General features: G+C 42.8%; 1 protein-coding gene across 3 annotated transcripts in view; it reads right to left on the reverse strand.

Moving 5' to 3' along the window:
* Nucleotides 1–26,851, reverse strand: part of LOC106567412 (ankyrin repeat and FYVE domain-containing protein 1) — a 38,768-nt gene that overhangs the window by 2,351 nt on the left and 9,566 nt on the right. The window contains exons 7-24 of one of the 3 annotated variants that reach the window (XM_014136617.3): nt 24,955–25,120; nt 24,452–24,656; nt 24,148–24,216; nt 23,758–23,963; nt 23,478–23,575; nt 23,046–23,259; nt 22,815–22,913; nt 20,068–20,221; nt 19,626–19,794; nt 19,236–19,354; nt 12,452–12,608; nt 11,950–12,150; nt 10,893–11,069; nt 10,203–10,350; nt 9,824–9,914; nt 9,509–9,633; nt 3,960–4,106; nt 397–487 (exon numbers count right to left, since the gene is read on the reverse strand). In XM_014136617.3, coding sequence (XP_013992092.2) covers nt 397–487; nt 3,960–4,106; nt 9,509–9,633; nt 9,824–9,914; nt 10,203–10,350; nt 10,893–11,069; nt 11,950–12,150; nt 12,452–12,608; nt 19,236–19,354; nt 19,626–19,794; nt 20,068–20,221; nt 22,815–22,913; nt 23,046–23,259; nt 23,478–23,575; nt 23,758–23,963; nt 24,148–24,216; nt 24,452–24,656; nt 24,955–25,120 — 2,636 coding nt within the window. Of the gene's footprint in view, nt 1–396; nt 488–3,959; nt 4,107–6,670; nt 8,597–9,508; nt 9,634–9,823; nt 9,915–10,202; nt 10,351–10,892; nt 11,070–11,949; nt 12,151–12,451; nt 12,609–19,235; nt 19,355–19,625; nt 19,795–20,067; nt 20,222–22,814; nt 22,914–23,045; nt 23,260–23,477; nt 23,576–23,757; nt 23,964–24,147; nt 24,217–24,451; nt 24,657–24,954; nt 25,121–26,851 lie in introns of those variants that run through there. The other 2 variants (XR_014380108.1, XM_014136618.3) reach the window with 2 other exon arrangements.

Raw genomic sequence — 26,851 nt, forward strand, 5'->3', positions numbered from 1 at the left:
CTTGTGGGAATACTTTGGAAGAGATTTACAAAGCAAAAAAAAATGTAAATCACATGGAGCTGATTTGCTGGTGTTTTTACAGTCTTATGTCCCAAAAAAATAAATAATACAATCACCCGCGAGTCGCCAGTTGGGGAACCCTGCTATAAAGTATTTGTTTATATTTACATTGTTTACAATGTAAAACATTGGAGTAAAACAAGCTGATATTTTGGGTTCTGAAGTTCAACCAAGCTCACGGAGGCATCAATAGTGCTATATTACTCAAGAATCAATGGCTATAATTCATTTATAAGTATAATTTTTTTTTTTTTTTTTTTAAAGTCACAACTGCAGATTGCTCCTTTAAAAGGACTGAAGCAGTCTTTATTAGGAAACAGTTTTTCCTGTTCTTACCAGTGATGTTTTCTTGTGGTGACTCCAAACTTGGCAGCACATTCATAACAGTTTGAGCCATCACACCACGGGGGCTCTTTGGACAACATATCTAAAACACACAAAAGGTAAGGTTACCTGCGTAACCCTGGTTATCTGTGTAACCCTGTTTATCTGTTAATATGAGTGAGATGTATCATGTGGGGTTTGCTAGGACCGCCTACTCTATTGGAAGTACCTATCAAAAGCTTCTCTGTTGTAGACAGACTGGTAGCGCCGAATGAGAAGAGACCCTCACTTCCATAAAAGGAGCCACTTTCCCGCCCTCTGGTTATCCTCAAGCATGCTTCTCTTTCTCACGCTCTTGCAAACAGGAGAATGCGGGATACAGCTCAGTCATTATCAAAGAACCGGAGTTACGCAAGTAACCTTAAGTTCTCTTTCAAATGCACGTGGGGATATGGCCTACTCCGGTTTGGCAAAGCATCCTCTCCGAAGCCAGGGTAGTCCCAACATCAGCACCCCTCAGGTCCCAAAACTATAGGAGTATGCACCGAGAAGGTGCAGGGACACCACCCATCGGGGAAAAACATAAAAGTGAGGGAAGCCCAGTACATGCCGCACAAAAACAGTGCACAAGAGGTACATTCGTCTGCAGGAGTGCGCTCTTCAAGGCCCCTCCGAAGGCCATCACCCATGCCATTATAAATACATATAAATGGTCTCCATGATCCGGCAGGATATAGTCAAAAAGAGAACGATTAGGTTTCCCCATGCCTTGTTGTATAGAGTAGCAGCGCCCTCTGTCGGGAAAACTGGAGCGGTGCATACCAAAACTGGCTAGACTGGCAGTCCGCGCCATAGCAGTCAGAGGCAAAAGGCCATAGGCACGGGGGGAAAAGAGCCACAGTGGATGGCGAAAGAGATTGCCTTACTGCTCCATGTGTCGGTGAGACCTGAGGGAGTGCTGACATGCAGACTTCTGCCACTGGCTGAAAACCTGAGAAGGCGCTGGGGGGAGAGCTTGAGGGAGGCAGGCACTCGGGGGAGGACACACAAAGTGCATCTACTCCATTCTCTCATATAAGCACGGTCATAAAAGTGAGCTTCTGCACAGATACGTTTTTTTTCTTAAAGCAGCTCTGCATCCCCACTGCTGCGAAACTCGGAGTGGAAGGAGTAGCAACCGTTAAACCCAAAGAGAAAGAGAGTAGGGCAGAAAGCCGTAGACCCTGCACACCAGCTTCCTCAGCCAAAAGGGCTGCGCCCTAGGTTGGCCGACCCTTACCTTCATTACGAGGGTTAGAGGGGTGGATCCTTGATGCTGCTGCAGTGTAAAACTACTTCCCTACAGGTTTGAACTGGTTCAGGGGCCTAGCCTGAGTTTTGGCAGACTGTTGTGTTGCAGAGGATCTCATTCCCCCAAGGCCAGCTCTTTGTTCCTTGCCAGCTGTGAGCAAGATGCAGGAACCAACAGGCTGCCACAGGGGCCCCGTTAGCTAGCTGTTTCAAGCCATCTCGTGGACCGGATCACCACCTAGCAGGGCCGGCTCATTAAGCACAACGCAATCAATGCTAGGCAAACTAAATACCAGTGCTAAGCTAGCAATAGCCAGACTGGTTAGCTAGCTGGTGTTAGCAGTGAGGACTAGTAGACTGGCCATGCACATGCCTGTACTCAGTAAAATCTCACTCGCAGGACTTGTTAGAGAATTTCACATTGCAGGGGCCATAACTCTGGGGGAAAAGCATTGCATAACCGGGTTATGTGTGCTAGTCAACGCTTAGCCATTAGGCTTTCGGTGTTGCTAGCTAGTGTTCACTCACCTAGCTGGTGAATGGCCGAGCTAGCCAGAACCATGTTAGCCAAAGACAACCGAGTGAATAGCGTTGTTTCTTCGGGTTTGAGAGTCTCTTTTTACCATAGGACTGTAAGGTGTAGCTGGTCAGTTTAGCCAATGAAAGTGAGTGAACATTAGGTGTACTAAAACGAGAGAAGCAAGCTTATCAGCATTGCTGCAAATTAGCCTTGACAGACGTGAGCTACTTCATTAGATGCCTCACGGCTAATGGCTAGCTGAAGTGAGCACTATGTATGAATGCTATAGCCATGAGGCTAGTGTAGGCGTTAGCTAGCTAGCAACCACCTTGTGAGGCTAAGGGTAATCTACAGCTAATATAGCGCTATCCGAAAGGAACAGCATGGGTGCATTGTTTGAAATCGGGCTGAAAATCTCCACAACCATAATGCCGTGAAACTAAACCAGTCAGTCGAGTCAACACAAAAGAGTGAACATAGGTTGTACTAAACGAGAGAAGGGAGCTAGCAATACTACCATCTGGGCAGGAAGGGAACTCGTTTCTGCGTTATCAAGCCATGCTAATGCAATCGTACGTGTAGGTAGGAATGCTAGTGTGGTTAGCTTGCTTTTCAGCGAGCTAGCCACAGTAAGATAGCTAGTTAGAAGCCTCGTGGCTAATGCTAGCTGGGGTGAGCATAGTAATGTGCACGCTAGCATCTACCTCGTGGCTAAGGAATGCTGTATCTAGCATAGTGCTAGCCGAAAGGAACCGGATGGGGGCAGTTCAACTTCGGGTAGGTATTCTCCCACGACTGCAGTGTCGTGAGGTTAGCCAGTCGCTCTAGTTAATACAAACAAATAAACTTAGGCTAAACGAGACAAGAGAAGGGAGTTAGCAATATTACCATGTTGCAAGTAGTAATGCTGATGTAAATGTAAATGTAATGCTGGTGTGGTTAGCTTTCCTGGGGCGTTAGCTATCAAGCAGCTACATTGTGGTGAAGGTCTGCCGTGGCAAGCTCAGTGTTGGCTGAAGGAAACCGTGTTGGGGCAGAGTTGGCCTTAAGATTGTGCTCCCGCGACCGACTGAGCCTTGAGGCAGAGACGGTCGGTCTAGTTAACACAACGGGTAAACGTAGGTTAAACTAGACAAGAGAAGGTAGCTAGCAATGCCACCATGTTGCAGGTAGGGTATTCTAGTGAGGTTAGCTTACCTCTCAGCGAGCTAGCCATGTTAGCCTTGCAGCGTGGGCTAACAGTCTCAATAGCTAGCCATGAGACAGAAGTAGAAAAGGAATTTCTACATAAAAAAAAACAACTTAAGATTCAACCAGCGATATCAACCAGCGATATCCTTCACGGTTATCTTGTAAGCAGATTAAGAAGGCAAACCGGTATCCAGCCGATATGAGGAGAGCTAGAGTAGTGAGGAAGAGAAGCAATAAAAAACAGAGGGTGGGAGAGTGGCTCTTTTTGATAGGTATTCCCAAGAGAGAAGGCAGTCCTAGCGATACATCAAAACGAGTATTTGAAAGTGAACATAATGACAATTGCACCCCTTCTTAAAAATACCTATTAAAATTGTACAGACCGTGACGATCATGATTAATGCATAGATCAAAAGATCAAATAAACTCTTCTCTATGCTTAACTGATATATAACTACTGTAAACTACAGACTGTATTCTTATGAACTGTACTCTATGCTGAACTACTGTACAACAAACCAATTGCAGTGAATAGCATATCTATTCAAGAGTACACCAGGACCAAGCGTCTCACCTAGAAGGCGGAAGAGCAGCTGCTTGGTGGCTACTTGGTAGTTGAAGATGTTGATTCCCTGGTTGTTGTTGAGGCCCATACGAGCTCCAGACCTCACAATGGCACGGCAGAGGTTAGCATTGCCCTTCATGTAGGCCAGCAACAGAACTGAGGAACAAAAATGTTTGATGTTATTCTTTAGAACAGGGGTGTCAAACATATGGCCAGAGGGTGGTTTGAGGAAAACATTTATTTTCTGCCATTGAAATGATTGAAACGGTGTATAAATGAATCTACCTACATTTATAGTCTTCACTCTGTCCAACTTGCAAAGAGTCATCGAAACAAAAGCTAGACAGTCAGGGAGCATCGAATCCCAAAAGCGAAGGAAAGAGGACTATTTATAGCTCATTTTGACCGTGAGGAAATATAATACATTTTATGTTTGAAACCACTGTTCTAAAGAATAACATCTTAACATCAGTAAGACCAAGAAAGAGGAGAGAGAGCACACCCCCATCCACATCAACGGGGCTGTAGTGAAGCGGATCGAGAGCTTCAAGTTCCTTGGCATCCACATCAGTAAGGAGTTAACATGGTAGACACACACCCGCACAGTCATTAAGAGGGCATGACAGCGCCTCTTCCCCCACAGAAGGCTGAAAAGATTTGGCATGGGCCCTTAGATCCTAAAGAAGTTCTACAGCTGCACCGTCGAGATTATCTTGCTTGGCTGCTTCACCGCTTGGTATGGAAAATGCACCACCCTCGACCGCAAAGCACTACAGAGGGTGGTGCAGACAGCCTATTACATCACTGGGGCAGAGCTCCCTGCCATCTAGGACCTCTATACCAGGCGGTCCAAGTGTAAGATCAGAACAATTGTCAAAGACTCCAGACAACCAAGCAATAGACTGTTGACTTTGCTACTGTCCGGTAAACAGTACCGGAGCATCAGCTCTCAGACCAACAGGCTGCGACACAGCTTGTATCCCCATAAGACTGTTAAAATAGCCATAAGACTATTAAAACTAGTTAAAAGGTAGAATGTGTAGAAATCGTTAAGAAATTTCCTTGTTGCTAAAATTCTAATAGTTCACCTCATTTCAATTTATGCGACAAAACAAGCAGTCGTGTAGAGAATCATTGTACCATCTAAGCTGCTGTGAAATATATTTTCCATAACCAAAAATATTATATTTTTAGCTGTTTGAAGCTGGTGTACAAAACCGATAGTAAAAGACGCAAAAATGAAACAAGCACGGGAACCATAGAAACAGCGCACATTGAACAGATCTACTGCTTCTTAGACTTGCCTTCATAGAAAATGACAAATCAATAAATCACATTCCTATGTGAATTTGGTCGGGTCGCCGAAAAAGTTACATATTGCAGCTTTGATTAATGGTTACCCGGACTATCTGCACTGACCCTATCTTGCAGTGACTATGCACACTAACAAGACTATATACAGTGCCTTCAGAAAGTATTCACACCGCTTGAGTTTTTCCACATTTTGTTGTGTTACAGCATGAATTTAAAACCGATTAAATTGTGTCACTGATCGACACACAATACTTCATAATCGCAAAGTGGAATTTTGTTGGTAGACATTTTTGGAATGTAAAGATACCTTAATATAGAATGAAAAGTAAAATGTGAGTCACCCAGTAAAATTCTACTTGAGTAAAAGTACATATACTTAAAATAAATCCTTATAGTAAGCAAACCAGACTACACAATGTTCTTGTTTTTTACATTTACGCACAGCCAGTGGTACGCTCCAACACGCCGACATCATTTACAAACAAAGCATTTGTATTTAGTGAGTGCGCCAGATCAGAGGCAGTAGGGATGTTCTCTTGATAAATGTGTGAATTGAACCATTTTCTGTCCTTCTAAGCATTCAAAATGTAACGAGTGCTATTGGGTGTCAGGGAAAATGTGTAACGTACATTATTTTCTTTAAGAATGTAGTGAAGTAAAAGTCAAAGTTGTCAAAAATAAATAGTAAAGTATAGATACACCAAAAAACAAATGAAGTAGTACTTTAAAGTATTTTTACTTAAGTACTTTACGCCACTGAATGCCTTTGGACAATAAGTATTCAACCCCTTTGTTATTTTACCTTTATTTAACTAGGCAGGTCAGTTGAGAACAAATTCTTATTTTCAATGACGGCCTAGGAACAGTGGGTTAACTGCCTTGTTCAGGGGCAGAATGACAGATTTGTACCTTGTCAGCTCGGGGATTCGATCTTGCAACCTTACTAGTCCAACGGTTACTAGTCCAACGCTCTAACCACTAGGCTACGCAGCCGCCTAAAACTTCAGGAGTAAATATACTCTTAACAAATCACATAATAAAAGTTGCATGGACTCATTCTGTGTTCAATAATAGCGGTTAACATGATTTTTGAGCAACTACCTCATCTCTGTACCCCACACATACAACCATCTGTAAGTTCCCTCAATCAAGCAGTGAATTTAGAGCACAGATTTAAGCACAAAGTACAGGGAGGTTTCTCAATGCCTTGCAAAGAACGACACCAATTGGTGGATGTGATTATTATTTAATTTTTTTAAATAAGCAGACGCTGAGCATGTTGAAGTTATTAATTTGGCTTTGGATGGTGTATCAATACACCCAGTCACTACAATGATAAAAAGTGTTCTTCTTAACTTGCAGGAGAGGAACAAAACTGCTTAGGGATTTAACATAAGACCAATTGGTGATTTTAAAACAGTTACAGAGTTTAATAGTCATGATAAGAAAACTAAGGATGTATCAACAACGTAGTTACTCCAAAATACTAACTACAGGTCGACCAATTATGATTTTTCAACGCCGACACTGATTGTTGGATCAAAAAAAAGCCAATACCGTTAATCTGACAATTTTTACATATATATTTATAATAATGACAATTACAACAATACTGAATGAACACTTATTTTAACTTAATATAATACATAAATAAAATCAATTTAGTCCCAAATAAATAATGAAACATGTCCAATTTGGTTTAAATAATGCAAAAACACAGTGTTGGAGAAGAAAGTTAAAGTGCAACATGTGTCATGTAAAAAAGCTAACATTTAAGTTCCTTGCTCAGAACATGAGAACAAATGAAGGCTGGTGGTTCTGGCAAATTAATTACGGTCTTTGTTAGGAAGAAATGGTCTTCACACAGTTCGCAACAAGATAGGCAGCCCAAGCTGCTGCATATACCCTGACTCTGCTTGCACTGAAAGCAAGAGAAGTGACAATTTCCCTAGTTGATATTGCCTGCTAACATGAATTTCTTTAAACTAAATATGCAGGTTTAAAAAAATATACTTGTGTATTGATTTTAAGAAAGGCATTGATGTTTGTGGTTAGGTACATTTGTGCAACGAATGTGTTTTTTGCACTTTTGTTAAATAATCACTTAGGATTCACTTTTGGCAAAGTTGAAGGAGGATGTGATTCGATGATAAATTAACAGGCACCGCATTGATTATATGCAATGCAGGACAAGCTAGTTAAACCAGTAATATCATCAACCATGTGTAGTTAAGTAATCCAACAACACATCAAGGAGTACCACTCTTCATATTTTCAAGCATGGCGATGGCTGCATCATGTTATGGGTATGCTTGACTAGGGAGTTTTTTGGGGGTAAAAAGAAACAATACAGACATAAGCACAGGAAAAATCATAGAGGAAAACCTGGTTGAGTTTGCTCTCCAACAGACACTGGGAGACAAATGAATCTTTCAGCAGGACAATAACCTAAAACACAAGGCCAAATCTACAGGAGTTGCTTACCAAGATGACATTGAATATTCCTGAGGGGCCTAGTTAGTTTGACTTAAATCAGCTTGAAAATCTATTGCAAGACTTGAAAAATGGCTGTCTAGCAATGCTCAACAATCAAATTCTTCAAGCTAGGCAAGTCAGTTAAGAACAAATTCTTATTTTCAATGACGGGCTTGGAACAGTGGGTTAACTGCCTTGTTCAGGGGCAGAACGACAGATTTTGTACCTTGTCAGCTCGGGGATTCAAACTTGCAACCTTTCGGTTACTAGCCCAACGCTCTACCCACTAGGCTACCCTGCCGCCCTGCCTTAGTCTCCAGGTGTGTAAAGCTCTTAGAGACTTATGGGAAAGTTTCCATACATCATTTAAAAAAACATGTTTTCAATATGCAGGCCTGGGCAATTCCAGTCCTCAAGGGCCTGATTGCTGTCAAAGTTTTGCCCCAGCTAACACAGCTGACACCAATAACCACCTAATCATGATCTTCAGCAAAATTGTGAGTGAGCCCACTCCCTTGCTGAGAAGCAAAACCTACAAATGAACGGTCTCAGGATGCTTTACTGCTGGCATGACACAGGACTGATGGTAGCGCTCACCTTGTCTTCTCCAAACAAACTTTTTTTCCGGATGCCCCAAACAATCGGAAAGGGGATTCATCAGAGAAAATGACTTTACCCCAGTCCTCAGCAGTCCAATCCCTGTACGTTTTGCAGAATATCAGTCTGTCCCTGATGTGTTTCCTGGAGAGAAGTGGCTTCTTTGCTGCCCTTCTTGACACCAGGCCACCACCAACACTCACACCCGTGTTAACAAGAGAATCACTGACATGATGTCAGCTGGTTCTTTTGTGGCAGTGCTGAAATGCAGTGGAAATGTTTTTGGGGGATTCAGTTCATTTGCATGGCAAAGAAGGACTTTGCAATTAACTTCTTGTAGCTGGCATTATAGAAAATAAACACAGGTCTCAAACAGTCTCTCAAGCACAAGCCCATGTGCTAGCTAGCTAATCTTTATAATTCAAGTTTAGCCAAATTGGATCCATTTGCTAGCTAACAAGGTAGAACAGTTGAATTGTTATGAAAACACTCTTCTGTCCGTCTCCAACTGAATGTAAAGCATGCTACCATGTGCACTTTGTTCAGATGTTGAAATCTACCTTATTTCTCAGTATGAGAACGAGTTGCCAATTCCTTATATAAATTGTGTTTTATGCTTATTGCACATTTATAAAACAAACTAGACAGCCAATATCACAGTCTTTGCCTAAAATGCTGCCAGCAGTACCGCAATGCCGCGTGCGGCAAACTGAGAATACATTTTCCAGAATCAATGTTCTTAATACTCCTGTTTTAGTAGTTTCTGCTCTGCGTGCAATTTGAGTAGTTGATACATAAAAAAGGTATCATTAGAAAGGTTAACTCCTCTATTACAGTTAAATAATGTCTCAAAGTCTTTCGGTGTCCATATGATCGATACTGTTGGACCAAAACTCAAATAGTGAGTTGAAACCGCTTGTCAGAGAGGAAGAAGTGATCTCAAATCTTTTTTATTGTGAGTGGCAGGGGAAGGGGTTTGGTGTGTATGTGTGTAAATGGGAAGGTGTACAGTCACAGCAGAAGGAGCGAAGGAGATGAGACCAAAAAGACAACAAGTGGACATAAATGCTCATAAAAAAAATAAAAAAAATAGATTTTTGCAATACAGGTATCTGGAATATCTCCCTAAAACATTACATTTGAATTAAATGTGATATATTACTCAGTCCTACCTGTGTTCCCTTCATTGTCCGGTTTGTCCAGAGGGTACTCAGGCATACATTCCAAGAACAGTTCAAAGATGGCCGCTGCATTCTCTTTCCCATATTGCCCCAGAACGTGCATCGGTGACTGGCCCCTACAAAACAAACAATATCTCAGTGAACAAACACATTTAACCTTTCTCTTTGTCCTTCAACATCTTGATCTTACTTGGTGTTTTTAATGTAAGAGCTTCGGCGAGAAAGATGTCCAATGTATTTTTACATTAAGTAAATCAATTTGAACTGTAAAATTGAACTGAAGTACTGTTGAGAGAGGGAGTGTACCTGAGATTGAAGGCCTCCGCGTCAATGTTGGACTCTGTGAGAAGGGCACGCACATTATTAAGGCGACCCTGCATTACGGCCAGGTGCAGGGCTGAGGAGAGAAAAGACAGAAGAAAACCTGAGTATTAGCACGAGCTAAACTGAGATTAGAGACAAAGAAACAGTTAAACGAGAGTGCAGGGTAATGGTACTGCATAGTAGAATTTCAAACTAATTCAATTTCAGGAGTTGGGAATTGAATCTAAGCTGAAACAGCCCCATCTACGGTTGTGTCCCAAATGGCACCATCATCTCTACTTCCCTGGTCAAAAGTAGTGCACTATATATAGGGAATAGGGTGCCATTTGTGTTACAGCCTACATTACGGCTCAGTCAGTACCATTGTTGCCATTCTCATCTACAGCGGTGAAGTCCACTCCGTTCTCCAGCAGCACAGAGCAGATAGTAGCAAGGTCCTGCTGGGCTGCCAGGTGTAGAGCTGTCTGTCTGTGTTTGGTCAGCTCATTCACTTTGGCCCCTGCCAGCAGCTGCAATGGACATACAAGAGTCAGATAGGAGTCGAAATCAGACACACAAGCATCTCAGACATGCACACAGACATTGGTTGCATTCCAGGTTGTGTCTTTCACATTTGAGTTGCGTATCTCAGAACAGCATATTAAATGTGGTTCCTGACATTAAACACTTCACAATCTGATCATCTGCACACCATGACTGCAATTATGATGGAACATCCTTGACAGACAATTGGGGCTCTATTTTGCTGGGTTTGGATAATACCACCACACAGTTACAGTATTAAGCCACGGAGCATGTTGATTGGCCAGTGAGTGGTCAAGCCCATGTCACACCTGTAAGTTATTAATGCATCAAAAGCCAGCCCTTTCTTGCCACAGGCAGCTACTGCGCCATTGATACCCACTGTGCTACAGCGCCACACAAGAGCGCCAAGATCGACTTAGGTGTGTTAAAATAGAACCCAAAGACAGGTATTCACACAATAACAGCTTATCACACTGGTGAGAAAGCCGCTTAGCTACTGGTGAGGAGGTAGGGTAGGCATCATTACTAGGTTGCGGACGATGATCTCCGAGCCAGCCTGAACAGCCAGGTGTAGAGGAGTCTGCTTGGCAGCGTCCTGCACCCGGGAGTTCACGTTGACCTGGACACTGATCAGGAACAGAACACTCTCGATGTCAGAGTTCTGCACCGCCACATGCAAGAAGTTACGCCCTTTGTTGTCCACCTGAGAGGAAAGAGAAGGATGGTGGGGTTTAGACTTCTTCATACACAATGTGTTTGGCGTTAGTAACAAAGTAGGGATGGGCACGTTTATTTCAATATCCGAACGGACGTTAGGATTCGGCCTATTTTAACTCTTTACACTCGTACCTGTATACGGACTCAAAATAGCAGATTTGAAAACTGATAAGCACCTAAATTGGAACACAGTGGCTGTACAGTAACACCTTATACATTATGTCAGAGCTCAAGGTCTCCGCTTCACAGCGAAGTATTGTTTTGACTGACAGCGGATCTGAACTTGAACTCCGCGAGAAAAGAAGTGGCTCCCATCACTCCCGCTAATTGGGCGACATTGCAAATGTTTTGTTGTCGGAGTGAGGGAACTGCTTTAAATAGGACTCAATGTATTTTCAAAGAGGAGTATTATAATAATTACCGCTTTGATGTCAAACAAGCAATCCAAGCACCCGTTAGTCCAAATGTGCACTTCACATATCCAGATCATAAAACTCATGTCATACACATTGTCAATGTTTATGATCACCATGCTTGATGTAAAGCTACAAGATGACAAAGGATCATACGTTGGGTTGTTCTGAACAGAATGAGCCTGTTTGTCGTATTGTGAAAAGATTTGGCAGGGAACACGACTTGAATGCACCGGACTATTCTAGGCGCACTTAAATTACGATCGTATTTTGTAACATGTTGGCAATAGAACACGCTTTCAAATGATTGCTCTATCCCGAGAAAGTCTCCAATTAAGTTTAAAATATATATAAACTGTAATATTTATTTAGATTATGCAGCTATACCCCCCCAATTATATAATTTGAATAGTGAAATCATTTCAAATGCCCATACCTGTGTATGTCTCTCACCTGTTCGGCAGCCCCGGGCTCTCTCTTGAGGATGGACTCTGCAGCCTTGTTGTTTTTGTGTGTCATGGCACAGGCAAAGGGGGTCATGCCCAGCCGATCACGCGCGTTCAGACGTATGTCCGGGTGGGATATGAGCTGCTGGATGATGACATTGTGCTGGCTGCTAATGGCAACGTGGATAGGCGCTCGGCCCTCTGCGTCCTGGGTAGACACAGCTCATATTAGCCACAATAAACGGGGTTTGATGGGACAGACACGAGATACTCCTCACTCACTCATTAAGCATGCTTTTGGATCACAACTCTCAAAGTGGAGGAATCGATTAAAAGTGAGGAGTGGGAGATGCCTGTGCTTAGAGGAGTGACTGCCTGGTGAAACTGACCTGTGGATTGACAGACAGTGAGACTGCATATGCTGAAAAACTGCAGTAGATTGATTGCCTAGGCTCCAGGAGGAATAAAAAACCTAAGTAAGTAAGTAAGTAAGTAAGTAAGTAAGTGACCTGTGTGTTGACATTGGCCCCAAACTCCAGAAGGCACTGCACCACCTCCTCCAGCCCCCAGCTGCCTGCCAGATGGAGGGGTGACTGTCCGTCCCTGGCCTCCTCATCCCCCTCTCCGTTAAGACCTGGACGCCGTGGGCTGTTCACATCACAACCACTAGAGGAGAGACAGGGTTAGATTAGACACAGTCATTAGGCACAGATCACACTGGTTAACCATGAAACTACTTCCTCTTGCTGACTCATTTAGAACCAAGATGGATTCCTCAACTATGCTGAATAAAAATATCTAAAAAACGCAACGATTTCAAATATTTTACTGAGTTACAGTTCATATAAGGAAATCAGTCAATTTAAATAAATTCATTAGGCCCCAATCTATGGACTTCACATGACTGGGCAGGGGTGCAGCCATGGGTGGGCCTTTGAGGGCATAGGCCCAGCCACTGGGGAGCCAGGCCCAGCCTATCAGAATATGTTTTTCCCCCACAAAAGGGCTTTAATACAGACAGAAATACCAGCCTACCTCATTATTCAGAACTACACATACTGGTTTAATTATTTATTTACTCGCTTACTAAATAATAACACAATACACATACACCCTTTACATGAGAAAGGTCCTTAGTGGACCGGCAAGATATGACTGCTTGTTACAACAGATACAGTTGAAGTCGGAAGTTACATACACCTTAGCCAAATACATTTAACCTCAGTTTCATAATTCCTGACATTTAATCCTTGTAAAAATTCCCTGTCTTAGGTCAGTTAGGACCACCACTTTATTTTGAGAATGTGAAACGTCAGAATAATAGTAGAGAGAATGATTTATTTCAGCACATTCCCAGTGGGTTAGAAGTTTACATACACTCAATTAGTATTTGGTAGCATTGCCTTTAAATTGTTTAACTTGGGTCAAACATTTCAGGTAGCCTTCCACAAGCTTCCCACAATAAGTTGGGTGAATTTTGGCCCATATCTCCTGACAGAGCTGGTGTAACTGAGTCAGGTTTCTAGGCCTCCTTGCTCGCACACGCATTTTCAGTTCTGCCCACAAATTTTCTATAGGATTGAGGTCAGGGCTTTGTGATGGCCACTCCAATACCTTGACTTTGATGTCCTTAAGTGATTTGCCACAACTTTGGAAGTATGCTTGGGGTCATTGTCCATTTGCGACCAAGCTTTAACTTCCTGACTGATGTCTTGAGAAGTTGCTTCAATATAGCCACAAGTTTCTTTCCTCATGATGCCATCTATTTTGTGAAGTGCACCAGTCCCTCCTGCAGCAAAGCAACCCCACAACATGATGCTGCCACCCCCGTGCTTCACGGTTGGGATGGTGTTCTTCGGCTTGCAAGCATGCCTCTTTTTCCTCCAAACATAACGATGGTCATTATGGTCAAAAATTATATTTTTGTTTCATTAGACCAGAGGACATTTCTCCAAAAAGTATGATCTTTGCCCCTATGTGCAGTTGCAAACCGTAGTGTGTCTTTTTTAATGGTGGTTTTGGAGCAGTGGCATCTTCCTTGCCGAGCGGCCTTTCAGGTTATGTCGATATAGGACTCGTTTTACTGTGGATATAGATACTTTTGTACCTGTTTCATCCAGCATCTTCACAAGGTCCTTTGCTGTTGTTCTGGGATTGATAAGCACTTTTCGCACCAAAGTACATTCATCTCTAGGAGACAGCGCGTCTCCTTCCTGAGCGATATGACGGCTGCGTAGTCCCACGGTGTTTATACTTGCGTACTATTGTTTGATTTTCCCATGATGTAAAGCAAAAAGGCCTTGAAATACAGTCACAGGTACACTTCCAATTGACTCAAATGATGTCAATTAGCCTATCAGAAGCTTCTAAAGCCATGACATAATTTTCTGGAATTTTCCAAGCTGTTTAAAGGCACAGTCAACTTAGTGTATGTAAACTTCTGACCCACTGGAATTGTGATAGGGAATTATAAGTGAAATAATCAGTCTGTAAACAATTGTTGGAAAAATGACTTGTCATGCACAAAGTAGATGTCCTAACCAACTTGCCAAAACTATAGTTTGTTAACAAGAAATTTGTGGATTGATTGAAAAACAAGTTAATGACTCCAACCTAAGTGTATGTAAACTTCCGACTTCAACTGTAGATAGCGAATGAGAGCGAGAGAACGAGAGAGAGGACGCTTATCATGGATACATTCTAGGACTGTCCTCATATTAATCATATAACTTGCATACGAACCGGAGCCAGTTTGGATTAAGAAATCATTAATGTATTTACGTGTGAAATGCCTTCATTCATCGTTTATCTCGGTCGGAACCAAGCTTTCTCTGAAATTTGTTGGCCTTCCCACTGTATGGCTCTGATTGTCCGAAAGGGGTCTCCACTTTCCCGTCTTCTACTGTTGTTCACTCTGGAAGATAACCAGCCATGTCGACGGTTTCCATTGGTGATGAGGGTAGTACGATAGTCTCACTTTTATTCGCTTTTCTCGATATCTGACTTAAGACAGCTATTCAGCTGTACCAGTGATTGTCTGATGTGAGCTTCTCGCCTCTTCCTCCTCGTGTTGGTATTCAGGATTCAGACAACGATGTACATAAGCTACATCTCTTCGTCTCTCTGGTCCAAAGGAAGGCGAGTTCATTTCTTCACCTCATGTTGAGGTTCAAAGCGTCAACCATTTCCAACATGAAGCTACCCGCCTCACGTTTCAAGGTTGAAACCTGTTCCAAGCCTTTATGCAATCTTGGTCAAAAGGTTCATTCTGTCATGCTGACAAGCTCTCTGACCTCACCTCGGGGCGTGGCTACTTAAATGTGCAAAGGATATGATTACAAGTTATCTTAAGACTCCTAAATTCACATTCCTATCTTAACAACATTACTTTCATAATTTGGCATATTGTATGCACCACATATTGGATGAAAACTTGACAGATAAAGGGGGTATCATTTCCAAGTTACAGTATTTGATCATTACAGTTTTTACTGACATCACAAATGGCAAAAAAATCAAGTTTGTTTTCTACATCTACCCACTGACCATTCCCCACGTTCTTCTGTTAGAAATATTGTTCCGATATTCACTTTTTGGACATTAGAGTTTTGGGTGGGCAAAAGTCTCTCTAGACAAAGGCTTTCCTTTGGTTGATACTAAAACGGAGAAAGAGAGAGAACGAGATCTCTCCTGCTTAAATTTACGCCCGGGTATGAACGGTCAACCATCCAGCACCCCCCCTCTCCCCTCTGTGGCAGAAAGAGAAGCCTGGTTACTGTCACAATCCCACCAGTCTGATCCTCACAGGACAGTCATGACAATAGTGATACCACAGGGTTTGCCACGCCAATAATTAAACAAATATAACAAACCCCATCACTGTCTGCACACCCCAGCTTGCCATCATGTCTAAATATCAAAACTGATGGCGATGCGCAGAAAGAACGGACGATGAGAAGCAGCTGAGTAGGCTAATGGCTGGTTAGGGGGATGCGACTGGCTGCTCACAGCTGTCACACAGGATATTGGATGAAGCACCCATTCTGATAGAACATATCTGACATCACACTCTGAACTCTGATACTATATTTGTAGGGCAAGGATGCATTCTTTGCTCAGTCATTAATTTCGAAAGAGAAGGTAGTGATCACACAGGGAATAGATCTGTTCGCGGCCCTCTTTTATAGCTCAATTGGAGATACACTCTGCTTCTGCGCACTTTGTCAGACCCCCCTCATGACTTTCTATGCGCACCAAAATTACGATCCGTTTCTCTGAATTGTCTTGTGAAAGCTTAGCACTAAGACCGTATTTTATAATTTAGCTAGTCATGTTGGCAATGGAACAAGCTTTCAAATCATGCCCACCTTACCCAGATTGCGATTTATAATACACCGTTTTTGGATTGCCTAAAGAGTAATTGTGTGATGGCAGGGACGCAGGGATGTGTTCCAAATTAACTTAGTGTGCTTGCTCTAGTTCCTAAACAGCCCAGCTAAGAGAGCTCCAAAAAGTACCTTATAGTTGAAGAATCTTCTTTGAGTCAAAAGTGCATTGAAATTGCTTAGGAACTGTGTACACTTTGGACAGGTGTGTGACCACTTGGAGACACCAGTTAGTCCTCATTCAAACCCTTGTAAATGTTTTGTTTTACAGTATGGTTGCACCTAGCCCACATTTTCCACGAATAGTCTCATGTTACTGAATGTATCCAGAGATGGGGCTGAGCGGTGTACCGTATTTTACTATATACCGGTATTGATGCAAAGACCAGTTTGGGTTTTTACTTTACCTTGTATTACGGAATTTGAATGTTTGGTTTGTTAAAATGTGATATGCTGTGTTTTACGTACATCTTTATAGTTTACACCACTACTTGAGTCATCCCTCTCCACTCTCTCTGCCACTTTCCACACAGAAATAGCCCTGCCCCATCACTCAAGGAGCACATTGGCTGTTGCTTGACCAGGGGGGGACTTGTGTTCAGTCTGCATGGTCAATGCAGCACATGCAACAATGTTGATGACAACGATGTTTCCACTTTGCTTATTAATACAAATCCACAAGCGTTCTATAAATGCACTATTAGTTTGTGTTTCTTACTTCTGCAAACAGCTAGTTTGTATTTTCTTAGCAAGTTTTAGCTAAATTGTGTTAGCTAGCTCGCTAATAAATCTACTGAGTCAGAGCTATGCAGCCTGATACCCGTGATGGCATAGGCCTAAATTAGCATATTGTTTGTGCAACAGTATCTTCTAAATCAAAGAGGAATAGCCAAAGAAGAAACATTTAATGTAGCCATTGTTTATACAGTCCCCTAGATAAACCACTGACAAACACTTTGGTTCCTACCCAGTCAGAATAACTCCTCCTTGGCATTTTCATTTGTTGTCATGGCAAACACTGTATTCAAAGTGCCCTCAAATTTCATTGATTCCGACAGTTCACCCAAGTGTTTTGATCTAAATTGTAAGTCAAATAGCAATTGCAACATTAGGTTAAAAATAAGGCCTTGGTTTTTTGCCCATATCGTGCATCCTTAAGTGCTAGTGTGAAAATTCCCTCAAATCAGTGCAGGAAATTAAGAAATTGATAAAAATACGGGGGGGGGGGGGGGGGGTTGAACAGTATAAAACAATCAGAATGGAGAAAGACCCATTGAAATCCCTTAGAATGTATGTGTTGCCACCCTAGGATCACGCACTACTCATAAAGCAAAATGTGTAACTTTTATTATTCAAAAAACATGACACAGCGTCAAAGATATGAAAAAATATTGTGATACTATATTTGGCCCTAATTGCCCAGCCATATCCAGAGTATTTTCAGATTTAGTTATCAACAAATGGCGCAAAAAGTACAGTAAATGTAAAAGGCACATAAAATCAACAGTGTAATGTTTGGATTCAGCCTTGTGTCAGGTAAACTGTTGTGTATTCACCTTTGGTCTAATAATTTGTATGCAGTTGAAGTCGGAAGTTTACGTACACTTAGGTTGGAGTCATTAAAACTAGTTTTGGCAAGTCAGTTAGGACATCTACTTTGTACATGACACAAGTACATTTTCCAACAATTGTTTACAGACAGATTATTTCACTGTATCACAATTCCAGTGGGTCAGCTTTTTACATACACTAAGTTGACTGTGCCTTTAAACAGCTCAGAAAATTCCAGAACATTATGTCATGGCTTTAGAAGCTTCTGATAGGCTAATTGACATCATTTGAGTCAATTGGAGGTGTACCTGTGGATGTATTTCAAGGCCAACCTTCAAACTCAGTGCCTCTTTGCTTGACATCATGGGAAAATCAAAAAAAAATGGTAGACCTCCACAAGTCTGGTTCATCCTTGGGAGCAATTTCCAAACGCCTGAAGGTACCACGTTCATCTGTACAAACAATAGTACGCAAGTATAAACACCATGGGACCACGCAGCCGTCATACCGCTCAGGAAGGAGACGCGTTCTGTCTCCTAGAGATGAACGTACTTTGGTGCGAAAAGTGCAAATCAATCCCAGAAGAACAGCAAAGGACCTTGTGAAGATGCTGGAGGAAATGGGTACAAAAGTACCTATATCCACAGTAAAATGAGTCCCATATCGAAATAACCTGAAAGGCTGCTCAGCAAGGAAGAAGCCACTGCTCCAAAACCGCCATAAAAAAGCCAGACTACGGTTTGCAACTGCACATGGGGACAAAGATGGTACTTTTTGGAGAAATGTCATCTGGTCTGATGAAACAAAAATGTAACTGTTTGGCCATAATGACCATTGCTATGTTTGGAGGAAAAAGGGGGAGGCTTGCAAGCCGAAGAACACCATCCCAACCGTGAAGCACGGGGGTGGCAGCATCATTCAGACAATAGATGATTTGCAGTATCGATCAGAAGGTCATTACCACTAAATTAATTAATAGGGAAACTTTAGGTGTGCCGCAGAATTTTATATGCCATCAAGATGCCACAAAAAAAATTTAATGTTGGAAACCACTGCTGTGTAGCTCAGTTGGTAGAGCATGGCACTTGCAATGCAAGGAATATGGGCACATTGAGGGATAAGGGCATTAAAAGGTGAGGTGCCACTCAGATATAAAAAACAGTTTATATATTTGCTATAAAGAGGGATGAGTTTAATTTGCTGTGAGACCACAGTAAGGGATGAGTGCAGCCACCCGTTGAGGGATGAGTGCATTAGAAGGTGAGACGCGTCGGCAACACTCGCTCCATTATACAAATATGTTAATTTGATCAAGAGGAATGAGTGCGTTGTGAGGGATGAGTGTGATTAGACAGACCTGCGGATGAGGAAGCAGGCGGTGACCTCGTTGTTCTCGTCCACAGCCCTGTGGAGGAGGGTCTGCTGACAGCCTGAGGGACCAGAGCTCCAACTGGTGGCGTCACAACCGTGTCGGACCTACAGTAGCAGAGACAAGCAGACAATCACATACCAATCCCACTCAAAACTAGGACCGGCCAGAAGTTCTCTCCTGACCTGGATGACTCCTGGCCCTACTCATGACATGCACGTTATTGACTAGAATACTTGAGGCTCTCACATACAACCATCACGGGATTACATGGTCACTTATTTACATTCACCTGTGGGCTCCCATTTCCACAACCACCCCCTTCCTCTTCCTCCCCCCATCGCTTTCTCCTTTACCCCCCTCTTCCTCCCCTCTCACCAGTGTGGAAGCGATGTCCTCGAGACCGTTCTCCAGGGCCAGCCACAGAGGGGGGTGTCCCCTCTCGTCCACCACGGACATGTCGGCCCCCCGTGTGCAGATGGCGTCCACCACCAGGGGGAGTTGGTTACTGATGGCCAGCTGCAGCGCCGTCTCACCCTCCTGGGTTCTGCAGGGAGAGAGACACGTTGTTTTTTACACCTACTAACAAACACCTCACAGGGATACTCAGCCAATGTGTAACATTACAGATCATAGCACCTATGGCTTGTGCTTCCATACATCTTTGCATTGTTGTATAAAATGGGAGACTGCTCCACAGTTTCTTTATGATACGTTATCTGACTTTTAAGATGGCAAATTAAAATTCCCCTCAAGGGGAAATAAAGAACTGAGAAATGCATCTGCTGGTTTATGAAGCTCCTGATCTGAGTCCTCCTACTTGACATTGATGTCAGCCTGGTGCTCCAGGAGGAACAGGGCACTCTTGCTGTCCTGTCTGCGGATGGCCATGTGCAGCAGGGTCTGACCGTTGGACATGGTGTCGTTGATGGACGCCCCAGAGCCTAGGAGTTGGGCCGCTATGGTGTGCATACCTGAGGGACAGACGAGAGGACACAGACATACTGAAAGCTGTGGATCCCGAATGGCACCGAGGTTGAACACATGATCTGATGCAGATCATTGATCCGTGAGACCAAACTACCCTTTTAAAATCCTGTCAATTGCACTCCACATCTCCACTGTTAATTTGTTCGGTATCTTGATCTAAGAGGGGGAAAAGTCCAAAAGGAGCAGGTGCAAAGCACAGGCAAAGCAGTGGAGCACACAGCAGGATCCAGAACTCAATCTGGGATAATCTGTAAGGGGAACTACAGCTCGACTCCAGCGAGGACTACGTCTATAGCAGCGGTTCCCAACCTTCTCCTTTCCGGGGACCACCAAATTAGTCAAAAGCTTGAGGACCACCATTTGCAGAGTCAAAAATCATTTTAACAAAATCTCTTGGCGGTCAAATTTAGTCCATTTTAGCAGTGAAAGGCCTATTATTAACAATTTGCATTGTGAAAAGTAAATGTAAAAATTGCTTAAAATACTATAGTTTTTATAGGAAGTATCAATAGTAATTAGGAAGAAAACAAATCTATATTTTTCTTAAGTTTAAAATGTGTGGACCCACAGGTTGAAAACCACTGGTCTATGGACTTTGTTTTAGGTTGGATTATCATGACTAGATACGTTTGGCTGCACATACCTCCTCTGTTTGTCTCGCTATCCATGGCATGCGAGACTGGAAAAGGAGGAGGAAGTGTGAAGGTGTGAGCCCTACAAGGACATTAAACTACTCCGTTTTTAAAGTGATACGCCGCAATTCTGGCAATTAAGTCATCTTTCTACTTACCCAGAGTCAGATGAACTGGTGGAGTACCCGTAGTCTTCCGATGACTGGAAGTCTACAGGTAGGTATATTAGCATATGCTAGCGTACCTGTAGAGTTGAGTCATTGCGCTTACGCTTGTTAACCTGTTGGGTCTAGGGGGCAGCATTTGCACGTCTGGATAAAAAAAATGTACCCGATTTAATCTGGTTACTAATCCTACCCAGTAACTACAATATGCATATACTTATTATATATGGATAGAAAACACTCTAAAGTTTCCAAAACTGTTTGAATGGTGTCTGTGAGTATAACAGAACTCATTTGGCAGGCAAAACCCTGAGACATTTTCTGACAGGAAGTGGATACCTGATGTGTTGTATTGACTTTAAACCTATCCCATTGAAAAACACAGGGGTTTAGGAATATTTTGGCACTTCCTATTGCTTCCACTAGATGTCACCAGCCTTTACAAAGTGTTTTGAGTCTTCTGGAGGGAGATCTGACCGAACAAGAGCCATGGAACGATGATGGCCCATTAGACACCTTGCGCGCGAGTTGATGTTGGGTACCCTCGTTCCAATACGTTATAAAAGAGTATGCATTCGTCCACCTTGAATATTATTCATGTTCTGGTTAAAAAAGGCCCTAATGATTTATGCTATACAACGTTTGACATGTTTGAACGAACGGAAATATATTTTTTCCCCTCGTTCATGACGAGAAGTCCGGCTGGCTTACATCATGTGCTAACGAGACGGAGATTTTTGGACATAAATGATGAGCTTTTTTGAACAAAACTACATTCGTTATGGACCTGTGATACCTGGAAGTGACATCTGATGAAGAGAATCAAAGGTAATGGATTATTTACATAGTATTTTCGATTTTAGATCTCCCCAACATGACGTCTAGTCTGTATCGCAACGCGTATTTTTCTGGGCGCAGTGCTCAGATTATTGCAAAGTGTGATTTCCCAGTAAGGTTATTTTTAAATCTGGCAAGTTGATTGCGTTCAAAATATGTAAATCTATAATTCTTTAAATGACAATATAATATTTTACCAATGTTCTCTAATTTTAATTATTTAATTTGTGACGCTGACTTGACTGCCGGTTATTGGAGGGAAACGATTTCCTCAACATCAATGCCATAGTAAAACGCTGTTTTTGGATATAAATATGAACTTGATAGAACTAAAAATGCATGCATTGTCTAACATAATGTCCTAGGAGTGTCATCTGATGGAGATTGTAAAAGGTTAGTGCATCATTTTAGCTGGTTTTATGGTTTTGGTGACCCTGTCTTTGACTTGACAAAACATTACACACAACTCTTGAAAATGTACTGTCCTAACATACTCTAAATTTATGCTTTCGCCGTAAAACCTTTTTGAAATCGTAAAACGTGGTTAGATTAAGGAGATGTTTATCTTTCAAATGGTGTAACATAGTTGTATTTTTGAAAAATTTGAATTTTGACATTTATTTGGATTCAAATTTGCCGCTCTTGAAATGCACCTGCTGTTGATGGAGTGCACCACGGGTGGCACGCTAGCGTCCCACCTAGCCCCAAGAGGTTAACATTGGCTCACAAAATGACCTCTAATTTCTTTCATACTGCACGCAGAAAGATAAAAATCGTGTCCACAAGTTAATCCGACTGTGGTTATGTAGACAAAGGCCATAATCTCACAGTATCCCTTTAAAAGCATTTTAAATTGAGAGAGCGTCGGCAGGCTCTTTCACACTGACATAGCTAGTAGCTACCCATCTGATGAGTAAAGCGTTTTTGTTGTTGGTGAAACCTACCTGTCCAAAGGGCTAGGCCCAACACCGTCTGGTCCATGGAGTCTTTGAGGCTGAAGTCTGGGATGATCTGCAGGTTGTTGGTGGCGTGAAGAACATTGGCTGGAAACACCAGGAAATGAAATTGTCAGTATGCAGGTAACAATTCCAATTTTCCCTCTGGGTGTCAATCATGTTCATTCATCTCCCTGGGCTGCTTGACATGGAGATGCTGCCCACTGTCCACTAACCTACCTTTCTGCTCCAGGATGACTGACACCACGTCGGGGTGGTTGTGTATGATGGCCATGTGGAGCGGGCTCTGCAGGGACACCCCCTGGGCCAGGGCCAGGGTCTCGTCGGGGAGGGCCTTCTGCGTTTGCAGGTTAGGGTTAGCCCCCTGATGGAGAAGCTCTGCCGTCAGGCCAGCCAAACCACAGCGACACGCCGTGTGGAGAGGGGTCTCACCCTATGGGGGAGAGGAGACACACACAGAGTCAGACATACAAACAGACAGGATGGGGGGGGGGGGGGTTTAGCTTGTATGACGCAGTAGTTTGTGATGCAGTGCAGTTTCAAGCAGTATAACTTATGATTCACTATTGCACTTTAGTGTCTGAAGTAGTAATTTGTGATGAACTGGCAGAGATTATGTTTCATGTGATCCTGCAGTACATCATTACATACCCATTTGTTGGCATGGTTGACCTTTGCCCCGTGTGTGGCCAGGAAGAGGGCAGCAGCCTCACTGCCTACACCCGTTGCCCTCTGCATGAGACAGTTCTCTGAGGAGGAATGGGGGGGAATATGCGAGAGAAAGAAAGGGGAAAAGAAAGTAAGATTCAAAAACATAATAGTGCACTGATTTCCGTATTGTTTAATACTTTATTTTATTGCATCATATTCATAAACATGTACATAAACATGTATACATTTTAGCATGTTCCCTTCAAATCAGACATTTTACCTGTGGCTGTGTCTGGTGCGTCTGGGTTACTGCCTCTCTGGATGAGCTGGGCAGCAAAGCTGTTTTCATCAAACAGTGTTCCATTCTCCACCACCGGAGCATCGTCCTCAAATGGGTTAACGTTGGCGTCAGAGGACACGGTGATGTACTGCAGGGCCAGCCACAGAGCTGTGCTCCCCTCATGGTCCTTCAGCTCCAGGTCCAGCCTCAGGAGAGAGTCACAGGAGGGAAGTGAGGAGGAAAGAGCAGAGGAAAGAGGGAGGGACGAGAGGAAAGATGACAGAATTACACCAGGAAATAGAGGCTACTCCATCGGCTGTTTTAAATAAGGTCAATGGGGAGTAGGACCCAGGTCGTTGGTTTAGTAAATGTTTTTCTGTTTTAACTCACTGTTTACACTGTAGGAGCTGGTTGAACACAGGCTCATTCCCCGACACCACTACTTCATGTAGGGGAGTTCTGGGAAACAAAAAATGTATAAAGTCACAGTATCGGGATCATGACAAAAATACGTCATGTAACACAAACAGATCAAAGTATTGGAAGCAATGGCAGATTTTCTCTATAAAGTTCGGATGCTGATTTGAAGTCAGAACAATCAGTCGAAACATCAACTCCCATTTGAATAGACCGTTGCTATATTACACCAGATGGGCTCAATGGATCAGAGGGATTGCCATATAGTATTACCCACCTTCCCTTGCTGTTCTGCCTGTTGGGGTTGGCCCCTGTCTTGAGCAGGGCCTCTGCGATGTGGGCCATGCCACTCATCACCTCCCCAGAGTGCTTCTTGGGGCTAAAGGAACACACCAGGTGCAGGGGGGTCTCTACCGCCCCAACCGTGGCCGCGTTCACCTGGGCCAAGTGGCGGATCAGGAAGGTGGAGGAAAACTCATCACCTGCGGGGGCGGAGGGAGAGAAGGGGCCAGGGGAATCATGATCTGTCTCTCCATTCTCCACACTTTTCCATTCCATGACTGGCTGTGTGCAGGTGCTGTAGTAGTGTGCACATCAGGAGACGTGTGGAGAATTAGGACGCACAATGGGGTGTATCTTTACCCTTAATATTCAACACGGTTCATCTCTAGCCCAGCATTGAGTTTACATAGGGAGGGCTGTGTTGTTGTGGATAACGCAATGTGCCTGAAGCCATATAGTACGTGACATATGGTTGAGAGAATGTGCGGCACCCCCTACCTCTTTGGATGGCTTTGTGAAGGAGGCTCCAGCCACTCTGGTCCACCATGTCCACATCTGCTTTGTTGTTGACCAGCGTGGTGGCGATACTCTCCAGTTTACGAGACAGAGCCAGGTCCAGGGCCAAGTCGCCATTGTTGTCCAGTTCATTCAGCTTCCCAGGCAACTGCAGATGTGGAGAATACAAGATGTATATAAAATAAGGGAAAAAAAAGGTATAGTTGGCTTCTCAACACTGGTCTGTAAACTGATCCTTTATCAGCACTCCTCATATATCCAATTCATCTTTTAGCGCCATGTTCCAAATTGCTGTATCGCAAGAATCAAGGTTTTTATATTTTTTCATTTTTGTCTCTTCTTCGCTCCTTCCCACTTGCAGACACTAAGCTCCTCCCCCTGCCACTCGACAATGACAAAATATCACTTATTTCTCTCTGACAACAAGCAGTTTCAACTCGCTATTTGCATTTGAGTTTTGGGCCAACAGAAATCGGTTGATTCCCTTACCCTTTTTTATGTATCAACTTCCAAAATTTAGCAGAGCAGACCCTACTAAAACGAGAGTATTAATGATTGCGGAAAATTACGCTCAGTTTGTCACACTGCTAGCAGCATAAAATGTATTTATATAAGGAATTGACATAGCAACTCGAGAAATGCTTATCTTCTTATCCAGGTAGGGCACTTGATTTCACTAGATCTAAACAAAGTGAACAGGTTGTTCTAACAGTTGGAGGTTGGAGACAGACAGGAGGGTGTATAACGATTCAACCTTGTTAGCAAGCAAATAGATCCAAGTTGGCTAAACTTTAAATATAAAGATTAGCTGGCTACTGACTTGCATGTGGGCTTGTGCTTGAGAGATTGTTTATGGTCATTATTAGTGAATGTGCATTATGCATGGTTCTGGTAAAAATTGTAACAAAAAGGGCATTTTCATAGACAGACTTGAAAGCCAGATCCGTGACTATTGAAATAAAAGCAGGTTTAACCTGTCTGGGGTATGTGGGACACACTGCCAACAGCCAGTGAAATAGCAGGGTGCCAAATTCAAAACAACAAAAATCTCATAATTCAAATCTCAAAACATACAACTATTTTACACCATTTTAAAGATAAACTTCTCGTTAATCCAACCACATTGTCCGATTTCAAAAAGGCTTTACAGCGAAAGCATCGCATTAGATTATGTTAGGACAGCACCTAGACAAGAAAAACCACACAGCCATTTTCCAAGCAAGGAGAGGCGTCACAAAAACCAGAAATACAGCTAAAATGAATCACTAACCTTTGATGATCTTCATCAGATGGCACTCGTAGGACTTCATGTTACACAATACATGGATGTTTTGCTCGATAAAGTTCATATTTATATCCAAAAACCCCATTTTACATTGGCGTGTAATGTTCAGAAATGTTTTGCCTCCCATAAATGTCCAGTGAATGAGCACATCAATTTACAGAAATACTCATCATAAACGTTGATAAAATATTAAACTGTTATTCAAAGAATTATAGATACACTTCTCCTTAATGCAACTGCTGTGTCAGATTTCAAAAAAACTTTACAGAGAAAGCACACTTTGCAATAATCTGAGTACAGCGTTCAGACACAAAACCAAACCCGCCATTTTGTGGAGTCAACAAAACTCAGAAATAATATTATAAATATTCACTTACCTTTGATGATCTTCGTCGGAATGCACTCCCAGGAATCCCAGTTCCCCAATAAATGTTCATTTGTTTCGATAAAGTCCATATATATGTCCAAATACCTCCTTTTTGTTTGCGCGTTCGGTCGAGTACTCCAAATGCGCTGTGCTCACGCATTAAATTCAGACGAAAAGTCTAAATAGTTCCATTACAGTTCGTAGAACCAAGTCAAATGATGTATAGA

Source organism: Salmo salar, chromosome 13 (genome assembly GCF_965601325.2).
Source record: "Salmo salar chromosome 13, fSalSal1, whole genome shotgun sequence".
NCBI classification, from domain to species: Eukaryota; Metazoa; Chordata; class Actinopteri; order Salmoniformes; family Salmonidae; genus Salmo; species Salmo salar.